We start from the raw sequence: 13,348 nt of genomic DNA on the forward strand, positions 1-13,348 counted from the left end.
GCAGTCAAGCCGTTGTGACATTGTCACTTGATTGTCTACTTTTTTTTCCTGACAATGTAAGTAGTCATTTTTCTCATTTATTGTAAACAATACATGTATATATTAGAAGAAATGAGGAATATGTAGTTGTCATGTACCTAAACATATAAAACTCACACATTTAATATTTTAATTCATAAAAAGATAAAGCCCAATCATTTATTTAATATACAAAAAATATTTAAAAAATTAGTATGCAATGTGTTGTATACCTAAGTTTAATTACATGACAATCACATACGCACTTTTCTCATATATTTTTTAAGAAAAAAAAATAGCATAGCAATTTGTTGCTTATCGTTACACTTAGCTTAAGAGTTTTTTTTTAACTCGGACTAGGTCCATAAAATTCTTATTAATATTATACTGTATAAGATAATTTAACACATTGGGTATGAAAAACAAAAAGAAAAAAAAATCGATGTTAGCCGGTTATCTTTGAAGTATCAACGACGGTATTATCATTTGGCCAAAAGATACGGTATTAACTTTAGCTATGGGGTTAAACTAAAAAAATAAAAATAAAAGTTTGACTTTTGTTAGACTTTGACCAATTTGACCGATGTATTTTCGATACCTTGACTGATCTCAGATTCTCAGCTGATTTTACCATGGTTGATTAGTTTCTACAGGATTGACTGATCTCATTGTAGATTACGACCAAATTGACTTTTTGACCAACCTAGCCCCCGAGATGTAGGCCGATACGGTTGATTTTTACTAGTGTTAATGCATGCATGGACGACGGCTATACGATGTGACTACATTTTGCATGATGCTTTAATTTGCCACGTGTCTCTCCTTCGGCGTCTATAAATTTGTGGTTTTTAACGCTACTTTCATACCTCATTTTAAATCTCTCCAAAAATTAACTTTTACTCCTATATATTCTTATTGGCGAGACGTATGTTCAAGTAATGTATATCTACTTAATTAATCAATTACCTTTTTTTTTGGGATAGATTAACAAAAGCTAAAAACGTTTGAATCATCACTAAAAATATGTTTTGATCTTTTGTAACGTACATGTACTAATTATTTGAAGATAATGTAATTATCCCATGCATATTTGCATCATACGATTATATCCCTCGTTAACTAGCTTGCAAATGTACAAGTTGGTGGTGCATTGATTGATGCGTATATAAACTCGACTAGCTAGTATAGGAACTACATACTACTGATTTTAGCAGATATATCGGCTACTTCTCCAAGGTACGTACGTTCGATCTTTTTATCTGATACCTTGCAAAATGATTGGTCGTCATACTATAATGATATGATGTACCGGCTTTTATCAAGACAAACTCAAATCTAGGCTTATCATCGCTTTTAAGTCAATTTTATTTTAAAATTTGATCGAATAACATACTCCAAAATGAAGCTAGCTTATAAAGTCTTTTGTTCATAACATGATCGATTTTAATGTGTGAGGAGTTATCAAATGTGAAAAATGATGGTATAATGTATATATATCCTAAAACTATTAACTACAAAGATAAATTGTAATTATATTAGTTATCACACTATATACACATGCCCAAACACCTACTAGTTACCAGCCATGATCCAATACAACTTTATACTCTATATTCATGTTATCTATACATGAACCTTATACCACTTTTATGTTTGCAAAAAGACGAGTCTCTTTATCCATATAAGCGCAATAAATTAATACATGATTACTCTTAAATTCCTTGGCAACTGACAACGACGAGGCTTCGTACCTTGATATTTCAAGAACATATTTAAACACTTCTTTCCAGATGTATATAACCAAATATTCATCCATCCACTTGTTTGGATTTTCTATTATAACTCAAATTACCATTAAACCTTTAAAGAAAAAAGAATTTGCAAAAGTTGAGGGTGGGCAATTGGCCCCTCATGCCCTCATGTAATGCCGTTCCTGATTATATACATCTACATTTTAAAACATAATTTGTTTTGGTTTTTAAATAATAAAAATTAGACGAACGGAGGAAGTAGATAATCGTTCTAAATAAAAATAAAATCAATTACATGTAATTGTAAATCAAATAGTTAAAAAAAATAATTAAAATAGATTATACATGTAATAAAAGCTATGATATTAGAAAAATTATGAGAAAAATATGTAGGGAATTTTTTTTTCTTTTTTTTTTTAACATGAGCCGTTAATTATTGATTTGAAACTACATTCACAAAACAAAATTTGACAGGAGATATGTGTTCTTATGTGCAACTTAAAAACTTAAAAACATGTAAATCTACATGTTTATATCGAAAGTTATAGGATTTCTAAGAAGTTCATAACCATCATATTCAAATAGCTAAAGCATAATGTTTTTGCATGACCTTTACAACAGGAATCTTGAATACTCACAAAAATATGGAGACAGGAAAAGCACTGGAAGATCGGTTTTTGAAACTTCATCCTTGTTTTCCTACCGACACGAGGATTGGGATAATCGGGGCAGGTCCAAGTGGTTTATCAGCAGCCTATGCACTATGCAAGCTTGGTTACTCTAATATCACTGTCCTGGAGAAACATCATTCTGTAGGAGGCATGTGTGAATCTGTAGACATCGAAGGTACACATGATTATTTTGAAAAAGTCCATATACACACATACAATATGAAGGCTTGATTAAGAGAATTTTTTTACATAATAGTGTTTTGTTGAACATGTTTAGCAAAAACAGACGGTCAAAGGTAGAAATTGCAAAACTTTTTCCAAAAAACAATATTATGTCAAAAAATTCTGATTAAGAACAACATCAAGGTATACTAGCAAGGAGTAAGATTCTCACAAGTTAATAATCAACTTGACCTGTCATTTTAGAAATTGTCCATTTTTGTGCTACTGAAAAATCGAACATTCTGATAAATAATCGTGAATGCCCTATCTATTAAAAAATTCAAATCATGAACAAAATATAATTTTGGGCCAACTCAACTCTCCCCTAGTTTTGACCCATGCAATAAAGTGACCTATTATCCCCATGTATTTCACAATAATGAACAGTTAAATCACTTTGACAGGGAAAATCTATGATTTAGGAGGTCAAGTCCTAGCAGGTAACAGTGCACCAACCATCTTCCATCTAGCCAAAGAAATCGGGGCCGAAATAGAGGAACTAGACACTCACAAATTTGCCATCATTGACAGCACAACAGGAAACTACCACGACACAAAAACTATAGACGATTACATTTCCATTGTTTCTCTAACTCTAAAACTGCAAGAGAAAGCCAATGCCACAGGTCGAGTTGGTGTGCATGCAATTAGTGACATTGCATCTGACCCAGCTCATGCATTTCTCATATCCAATGGATTACAATCAGTTCCAGAATCTGTTGCTTTTGGATTCACGGCTTCAGGTTACGGGTTTGTACAAGATATGCCTTATGCTTATGTTCATGAGTTTACAAGGACTTCAATGGCTGGCAAGGTTAAGCGATTTAGAGGTGGGTTTACGAGTGTCTGGGACAAGATTAGCAAAAAACTTCCGGTGAAAGTTAAGTGTAATGCGCGAGTCTTGACAGTTAAACGTAATGCTAATGGTGTTAATGTTGAAGTTGAAAGTGTGGATCGTGAAAGTGAAAAGGAAGAAATGGAGTTTGATAAACTTATTGTCTCGGGTTCATTTCCTGTACAGAATGGGAAGACATATAGATCACCATTAAAAAGAGCAGGTTCGTTTAGTAAATTTTGTCAGTAAAAATTAAAAATGGCGAGGGGGGCCAAAGCTAGTAGTCTTAATTATGGGCAAAAATGCATAATTAAATCAGAGGTGTTTTACAAATAAGTGTAAATATATATATACATATAAAAAAGGATACTAACAAATACTAATCTATATATGGACTTGTTTTGATTATGTGGACTATTTGACCAGGTATTATTTATAAAAAAAAATTAAAGGTCTAAAGATAGTTAGTTTCAAAAATGGATTATGAAAATTGTATTATTACAGTAGTTATGGGACTTTGTGGATAAAAAGAATTAGAAAAATTTATGCTCTAACGACGTTGGCCATTGGCCCGTTTGATGATGTTTTGAAAGAAAAGATCTAGAAAGTTGTATGCACTGAGAGAACCTTTGGAAAATTTTTGTTCACTTTTTAGCTCATTCTTTTAGCCCATTTGAACAGTCAAAAGATAACCAAGTTATTCATAAGAAAATGGGTCAAAATTTGCCACGTCAAGTATTCTACCAATACCCTCTGTATAGTGGATCTGGCAAGAGTTTTTCTAACTTATCTAATTTTCTTTGTCTGTTGCAGAAGAAACTGTGAATGAGGTTATGGACCTAAGTGATCTTGAGAAGGAATTATTTAGTAAAGTCGAAACTATTGATTACTATACTACTGTCTTGAAAATAGAGGGATTAGAGCATATCCCAGTTGGGTTTTACTACTTCAGGGAGTTTATAAGTGATCCAGAAACGATAGGCAATCCTGTTGCAATGCAAAGATTCTATTCGGATGCAGATATATTCCTCTTTTGGTCCTATGGTAATTCAGCAAATATCATGGGCGAAAAAGTCAGTCAACATGCTGTTGATGCAGCCACTAGATTGGGGGGAAAGGTTCAGAAAGTAATTTTACAACGGCGATTCAAGTACTTCCCTCACATCAGTAGTGAAGGTATGCTAAAAAAAGTCACGCCTACATACTTCTTTAAAGTTATCTGGCAAGTGATAACGGATGTGGAAATTAAACTGCAGAAATGAAAGATGGATTTTATGAGAAGTTGGAACACCAACTCCAAGGTCAGAACGATACTTACTATATTGGAGGTCTAATGGCATTCGAATTGACTGAAAGGAATTCATTATACGCTTTTTCTATCATTATGAAGCACTTCGCAAGTGACAATCCGGAACCGAGTTTTCGATATATTAAGGTACAGATTTCTATAAATAAATTAAATTAACATTTAAGGGTGGCAAAATGGGTGGTCGGATAATGGAACAAAACATCTTTGGTTAAGATAAGTTATTTAAGTATTGGCGAATCACATCACAAGTAAATCTGATGAAATTGCCACGTCAGATGTTAACCATCCAGTGGACCAATCTTTCAAACTAACTTCTAGAATTAAAACTCTTAAATTAAAACCTACCTTTTTGCAGAGATTGTTTACTTTGAAATCCGACAAGAACAGCTGGATTGCTAAACAACTAGATGAAGCACCAGGTGTGGAGTTTCCTGATATCGTATCTATCCACGGTTATTTGAGACACTGGGGAACTCATGAACTCACTGCAGATAAGACAGTCTACACCTGGACCAACGATAAAGGCGAAGCAATACATAAAAGAACATATAGAGAGCTAGATACTAATGCATCTCACATCGCTCACAAGCTTTTAACAAACAACAAGCCTGATATCAAACCTGGAGATCGGGTTCTTCTGGTCTATGTACCTGGTCTTGAATTCCTTGATGCGTTTTTTGGGTGCCTACAAGCTCGAATCATACCAGTACCTGCCATTCCTCCTGACCCATCACAGAAAGGAGGCCAGTCACTTCTTCATATTGAAAACATTGCGAAGAAAACAAAAGCAGTTGCAATATTATCCACTTTCGGGTACCATGTGTATGTTAGAGCAAATTCTGCAAAGCACAAGATCATGCTAACCGGGAAAACAAAATACTCAGGTTGTTGGCCGAATCTCCCGTGGTTGCATACAGATTCTTGGATCAAAAACTCGAAAGGCTGCATCATCAGCTTGTTTAAAGAATCTCAAGTTCTACCACAAGATTTGTGCTTTCTTCAATTCACATCTGGGTCAACAGGCGATGCTAAAGGAGTCATGATCACTCATGGTGGGCTAATTCATAACGTGAAGTTAATGCGTAACGTATACAAGAGTACATCAAAGACAGTTGGTGTAAGTTGGCTACCTCAGTACCACGATATGGGGCTCATTGGATGTATATTTACATGTCTTGTTAGTGGGGGATCGGCTGTACTTTTTTCTCCTGTGACATTTATCAAAAACCCCTTGTTATGGCTGCAAACCATGAGTAAATTCCGAGGTACTCATAGTGCTGGCCCAAACTTTGCTTTTGAACTGTTAATACGAAGATTGGAATCCAAACGAGAACATCTCGTGAAGCTAGATCTTTCTTCCATGGTTTTCCTCATGGCTGCTGCTGAACCAGTGAGATCAAAAACCCTCAAAAGGTTTATTGAGTTAACTCAGCCTTTTGGACTTTCCCAAGAGGTGATAGCTCCTGGTTATGGCATGGCTGAGAACACTGTTTACGTAAGCAGCGCATATGGAAAGGGAGAACCAATTTTCCAGGATTGGCAAGGAAGGATTTGTTGTGGGTACGTGAGCCCAAACGATCCTGATGTGGATATCAGAATAGTTGACCCCGAGACAGGTAAAGAAGTAGAATGTGCAAAGGAAGGGGAGGTCTGGATCAGTTGCCCAAGTGCAGGTGTTGGGTATTGGGGGCTGGAAGAGCTCAGCCAGAAGACATTCCAGAACAAACTTCAAGGACATATTGGGAAAATGTACTTGCGGAGTGGAGACTTGGGACGTGTTATTGACGGAAAGTTATTCATCACAGGGAGGATTAAAGATCTCATTATTGTTGCTGGAAGGAACATATACTCATCAGATATTGAAAAGACGGTTGAGTCCTCATCTGACCTTATAAGACCAGGCTGTTGCGCTGTGATAGGTGTTCCTGAAGAGATCTTAACAGGTAAAGGCATAATAAGTCTGGGAAACTCAGACCAAGTGGGAGTAGTTGTAATAGCAGAGGTTCGAGGGAATAAGGGTCTCCCTGAAGAAGATATTGAACAAGTCCAAACACTTGTGGCAGAAGAGCATGGCATAACAGTTGCATCGATTGTTTTAATCAAAGAAAGAAGCATTTGCAAAACAACATCAGGCAAGATAAGGAGGTTTGAATGTCTAAAACAGTTCACTGATGGCAAGCTGCAAGTCGTGCAAGAACATCATGGGAAAAGAATATCCATGGTTCAAGCTACAATCCCCAACACTGTAGATTCTAATTCCACTATATCTAAGAAAGATATAATTCACTTTCTGAAGAAGCTTCTATCTGATCAAACAGGAACTCACATTGCAAGTATCTCCATCACAGAGAGCCTGGCAAACTATGGGATTGATTCAATTGGGGTGGTTCTAGCAGCTCAAAAGCTTTCTGCTTTTCTTCGCATTCCAGTTGGAGCAATTGACATCTTTACAGCTACCTGCATTGATAACTTGGCAGATTTTGCAGAAGATCTTGTAAGAAAGTCTCGCCCTGAACTATTGAGTCCTCCATCCGGTTTCCCCATTAACAAGACAAGTTCAGCCAAGATCTCAACGGAAGTTTCCTCATATCATCGGTTGGGTATTTGTCTATTCCAACTCCTTGGTATCGTATATGTCTCATTCTTGCTTATGATCCCCATATATCTTTCGGTTTCTGCTTTCTCCACTCTAATCTTGGAGAACAGTAGACCGACAGATAGGATCCCATGGTTCGATTACTTGATATCTTTAACATGTGCACCTCTTGCTTGGATGATTTGCATTGGTTTATCCTGCATGACGGTTGCGGTATTTGGTAACTCATTTCTTCAACCCAACTATGGTTTAATCCCTGATGTATCTGTCTGGTCCATTGACTTCGTGAAATGGTGGACTCTATACAAAGCCCAAGAGGTTTCTTCTAGAGTTCTGGCAGTGCATTTAAAAGGTACAGTGTTTTTGAGACTCTGGTTTAAGATGCTAGGAGCAAAAATTGGATCGTCGGTTCTTCTAGATACCATTGACATCACAGACCCTTATCTGGTCACAATCGGAGATGGAGTAGTGATAGCTGAGGGAGCCCTGATTCAGAGCCATGAAGTCAAGAATGGTGTCTTGAGTTTCGAGCCAATCAGAATTGGGGAAAACTCCTGTGTTGGTCCTTACGCTGTACTTCAGAAAGGGAGCAATGTGGCAGACGGATCAGAGCTTCAGGCCTTGCAAACTTGCAAAGATGGTCAACATGAACTTAAAAGGTCTGAGACTCCTAAAGTTGAACAGGTTTGTAGTACTATCTATTTCTTTCAACTTTAGTTTCCTTTCGGCTACTTATTTCTCTGAAACTTGGGTGCAGGGTACCATGTTACTAGATATCATAAGTGGACGGCACAAGAGACTTGAGCCCTTTTACCATATTCTGGGCATCTACATGGTTGGTTTCCTCAGCTGTCTATCTGCGGCCATTGCTTACACAGTCTGCCTATGGCTATTACAGAAGCCCCAATGTTTGCAACACTTCAGCTTTGTTTGCTTAGGTGCATGTATTCATTGGCTCCCTTTCAATGTTATTGCATATGCCATCCTGTTTAAAGATGTCCCTGCAAGCCCATTAAGTTTTTCCATCAACATTGCAATGGCATACCTAGCTCATGGCATTATTCTCACTTTTCTAACCTCCATCTTGCTCCGTATCCTTTCAAAGGCCAAACATAATAATCACATGGTCATGTGGTTATGCCATCGCTTAATTACTTCATGCCATTTGAAATTCGCAAAGTTCCTTTCTGGGACAGAAGCTTTCTGCATATACCTTCGTCTTTTAGGATTAAAGATTGGGAATCATTGCTCTATTAGAGCCATTAACTCGATTTCAGACCCTGAATTGGTCTCGATAGGTGACGGGGTCCATTTAGGTGATTTTAGCAGGATTCTTCCTGGTTTTTATAGCTCAAAAGGGTATATTAGTGGATACGTGAAAGTTGAAGACAATTCGGTTATCGGAAGCCAAGGGCTTGTCTTACCTGGATCAGTGGTTGAATCCAAGGTCATTCTTGGTGCACTATCAGTTGCACCTGTGAATTCAGTCCTTCAAAGCGGCGGTGTTTTTGTTGGATCTCAAACTCCAATAATGGTAAAGAATACTACTCACCTGCTAGATGACAGGATCGAAGAAATGGACAGGAAGTACAGAAAAGTAGTTGGAAATCTTGCTGCAAACTTTGCAGCTGCTACGATTAAAGTTCAAGCAAGATACTTCCATCGAATTGGCACAGCCGGGAAAGGAACTCTAAGGCTCTATGAAAATATACCTGGATTTCCTGAGCACAAAATTTTCTCATCAGGAAAGTGCTATCCAGTTATTGTTCGCCACAGCAATTGCTTAAGTTCAGATGATGATGCAAGACTTGATCCACGAGGTGCAGCACTAAGAATACTTTCAGATGAGAGTAAGAGTAGTACGTCACTTCTTGATTTGACCTTGAAAACGGGTAGAGCGTTTCATGCTCGTACAATCGGTGACTTTGCAACATGGCTGGTTTGTGGGGCTGCAGCACGTGAAGAGCATGTGAAACATGCTCCACACATAAGGGATGCTATGTGGGATTCGTTAAGAAAAACCAACTCTTATGCTGAGCTGCATTACTATTCAAACATTTGCAGGTTGTTCAGATTCAAAGATGGAAGCGAAATGTATGTAAAGTTTAAACTCAGGCCATTTGATGAACAGTTCAATGAGGATTCTGGTAAAGTGGAGCGCACAGGTATACTCCCACCTGAAACTGGTGCAATCCCAAGAGATGAGAACGACAAACGCCCACTGCTTTTTCTTGATGATGATTTCAAAAGTCGTGTGAATTCTCATGAAAAAGTGCATTACGTGCTTCAACTGCAGTTTCGTCAAGTGCCAAATGATGAAGTTGCATGTGAGATTGCACTTGATTGCACCAAACCCTGGGATGAAAAAGAATACCCGTACGTTGAGGTGGGAGAAATAACAATTGACCAGCTACTCACCAACGAAGAGTCTGCTAAGTTGGAGTTCAACCCATTTTTAAAATGCAATGAAGTGGATGTTATTCGGGCCACATCATGCTCCCAGAGTGCATCCTTGGATCATGGCAGGTCAATCGTGTACTCCATCTGCCAGCATTTACGCAACAACAAACCATTGCCTGAAAGTTGGAGGAAATTCCTGGATCAATCTGATGTGAAAGTCAACTTCACAGGTTGCCCGATGGCTAAGGTAATGGAGAAAGAAGATAACCAAAAATTGACGCTGACAAGACCATGGCACCAAAATTTATGGATGATGTCTGGTCAGCCGCTACTACAAACAGCCTTACCGTACTTTCTAATGGGCATGATTGTGTTCGCTCCTCTTAATGTGACAATGTACATAAAAGAGCACAACACACTCCAACTGCATTGGCTGCTACCCATGTTCTGGTTCAGTTCGGGTATTCTAGCAGGACTCGCTTGTGCTCTAGCCAAATGGGTTCTTGTGGGGAGAAAAAAGGAAGGAGAAACCGTAATGATTTGGAGTATAGGCATCTATATGGACACTATATGGCAAGCTATCCGGACATTAGTTGGCGAATACTTTATGGAGATGACCAGTGGTTCAGTTCTGTTTGGGTTATGGATGAAGCTAATGGGCTCGGATATCTCGTGGGACCAAGGAGCTTATGTGGATGGAATGGGTGCTGTGCTAAACCCTGAGATGGTAAGCATCGAACGATACGGGTCTGTAGGGAGAGAAGCGCTACTGTTTGGACATATATATGAAGGCGAAGACGGAAAAGTGAAGTTTGGAAAGATTAAGATCAAGGAAGGCGGTTTCGTGGGAAGTCGAGCTGTGGCTATGCCTGGAGTTACAGTGGAGAACGAGGGATGCCTTGCTGCTCTTTCACTAGCCATGAAGGCAGAAATTGTCAAGTAAAAAAGGCGCCGCAGAAAGAAAGAAATCAAGTCTTCTAATATTATATGTTTGTGATTTTTTGTTTGTTAATATATGTATGGTATGTATAATGTATAAGGTGTGCTCTGTATTCGTTTGGTTTCGTTTTGTTTCTGAGTTTAATAAATTTTTAACCAATAAATTTAGATTTGAATTGTTCGCTATAAGTTTCTTTTGCGGGTAATTTGAATTGATGAACAAATCAGACATAGTCAAAGTGAGAGATGATCAAAGGTTTTCCATCGGTCGTACATAAATTGAACAAACAGTTGGTAGAATTGAGTTTAAGGTGATCTTATATTTACACACAAATTGAGAGGAACTCAATGCAAAATAGCTATCATAGCTTATTCTAAATTTATTTTCTGAAAAGACACTATAAGGGGGTGTTTGGGTAAGCTTTTATTTTGTGGTTTATGCTTATGTTTTATAAGTAGTTTATGGCTTTTTTTAATACGTTTATAAGCTTTTATTTTAGTGTTTGGATTACCTTTACTATAATAGGCTTATATTAGGGAAAATAAGCAAAAAAGTCTTAAAATAAGCTAGGCCAAAATATCTCATTAGCTATCATAGCTTATTCATATTACGTACCATATAAATCTGAAATCAAATCATAATAAAATGAAGTAAAAAGCTGAGCAGAAGCTATACCCGAATAGAGCTAAGAGCAATACATCCTGTCAGAGTTGTGATCAGGATTTATTCTTGTCCGAATTTGAAATGGATTTTTTGTAACTGAAAACGGATATAGGAAGAAAGAGTGTCGGCCTGAATTCCTTCAAGAGTTCTCTGATCCTGTCCTCGGCAAGCATTTTCGAATTAAAATTTACAAGACATGGTTCAAAAATAAGATCGCATGTAGTATTTAGGTTGAAGACTCGCTCCATCTGATCTAGTGTGCATACAATGATACAAATATGATATGGGCCGCATTCTTATTTGAACGGTAACTGGGGTTTGGGGATCATTCCACTCCGAAAAATAGTGGACACTTTTAGGCCCAACATAACCACACATTTTCCTTTTACAAATGACGGGTTCTATTGCTACCCATCATACATCGCCATCGCCACCCGCCACCACCACCCCGCAGCCCGCGCTACTACCATTATCGTTGTCGTATTGTGCGGATATATAACTCGTTAATTTAAAAAGAGCAATGTAGATATTTTGGAAGTTAAGGGTGCATATTGTAAATTAATTTTATTAAGGCTATCATAGGTATTTCAAGTAGATATTATAGGTATTTTAAGTGGAGATGTTTAAAATAATAAATATAAATAATAGACATTTAAGGTCATCAAATACTTAATTAAAAAAAATAGAAAAACAAATGTTTTATAATGTAATATGGATTTAAATATAAATAAATATAAATAAACAGAACTTAAGGTGATGACAATCAATGTGTATTTAAGGGTGGGTTACACACTTACACCCTTATATCATATCCAATTGTATGGTCATTAATTGTCACATCATATCCTTATAAATCCTAACAAATCTTTAATTATTCATAATTTTACTTCTAACTATATAAATAATTCTACATATCTTTACATTTTTCATCTCACCGCCCAACTAAATATATATTACACAAAAAAGAGAAGAAAAAAAAACTAATGATATCCTCAATAAAAATATCTTAGGGTAAAGATTTCTTCTTACAAATATCAAACTATATATTGTAATATATTTTGGTTCAATTAAAAGAATAGCAATGGTAAAAAGATGAAGAGAACACTAAGGTTGCGTTTGGTTCACATAATCTGATGGAATTGGAATTGAATTCCATTCCTTAGTGAGTTTGGTTGCACAAAGAATAGGGAATCTCATTCCATAGGAATGTAAACATTCCATCATTTGATGGAATCTCCATTCCTTAGGGATAGAGGAAGGAATTTCATTCCTTCCATCACTTGAATTTTCAAAAAATCAAAAACATTCCGTCAAATTCCATTCCTTCAAATTCCAATTCCTTTGAAAGATTCCATTCCTTCCCAAAACATTATGTGAACCAAACGCGCCCTAAGGAATTCAATGAGTATTTTATTATTTTTGATATTATTTGATTAAGTTGGTTTATTTTACAAACATATACAATGTATGGAGGTTTATTAAAATAAAATATAATAATAATTATTTATTTAAGTATTCTTCTTCTTCGTCTTATTATTATTATTATCATTATTATTATTATAATCCCTTATTAAGGGAACTAGCTTTAACTAACTAAGAACCTAATAAGCCTAAAATGTCCATCAACTTAATACATCTTTCTATACTCACATCTACAGATGGACTAAACTACCCTTACGAAAAATTTACACCCCTAATTTTATCTCCCAAATCTATCTCTATCACACATAAAAAATAAAAAAAAACCTAGCTTTCTCAGGCGATCGTTCTCCCCCAAGCTGCAGCAACGCGCGGGCACAAGGCTAGTTATTTATACATTGGTGTATCAATTAATATTATATATAACTAATATATGTTTAAAAAAAAACTTTTACGTTAAAGAAAATAACGTCTAAATTAATACTCCCTCCGCCCCATATTAAGTGTCTTAATTTGACTTTTTG

At 36.5% G+C, this 13,348-nt stretch overlaps 1 protein-coding gene and 1 long non-coding RNA gene across 4 annotated transcripts; one reads left to right on the plus strand and one right to left on the minus strand.

The window, feature by feature from the left end:
* Nucleotides 1-2,235: 2,235 nt before the first annotated feature.
* LOC122585671 lies at nucleotides 2,236-11,653 on the minus strand. Of its 3 annotated transcripts, XR_006321755.1 has the most exons (5): nucleotides 11,418-11,653; nucleotides 5,624-5,816; nucleotides 5,427-5,528; nucleotides 5,152-5,313; nucleotides 2,236-2,600 (listed from the first exon to the last, which is right to left on the minus strand). It is a non-coding gene; the product is annotated as an uncharacterized LOC122585671 (long non-coding RNA). The 3 variants fall into 3 exon arrangements; XR_006321754.1 differs by lacking the exon at nucleotides 11,418-11,653 and having other exon boundaries at nucleotides 2,276-2,600; nucleotides 5,671-8,578; XR_006321753.1 differs by lacking the exon at nucleotides 11,418-11,653 and having other exon boundaries at nucleotides 2,276-2,600; nucleotides 5,624-8,577.
* Nucleotides 8,934-10,917, plus strand: LOC122585670 (linolenate 9R-lipoxygenase-like). Its single transcript, XM_043757799.1, has one exon. The coding sequence runs from the start codon at nucleotides 8,934-8,936 to the stop codon at nucleotides 10,743-10,745; it is 1,812 nt and encodes a 603-aa protein (XP_043613734.1). The 3' UTR covers nucleotides 10,746-10,917.
* Nucleotides 11,654-13,348: the final 1,695 nt, after the last annotated feature.

The sequence above is a fragment of the Erigeron canadensis genome, chromosome 1 (genome assembly GCF_010389155.1).
Source record: "Erigeron canadensis isolate Cc75 chromosome 1, C_canadensis_v1, whole genome shotgun sequence".
NCBI lineage: Eukaryota > Viridiplantae > Streptophyta > Magnoliopsida > Asterales > Asteraceae > Erigeron > Erigeron canadensis.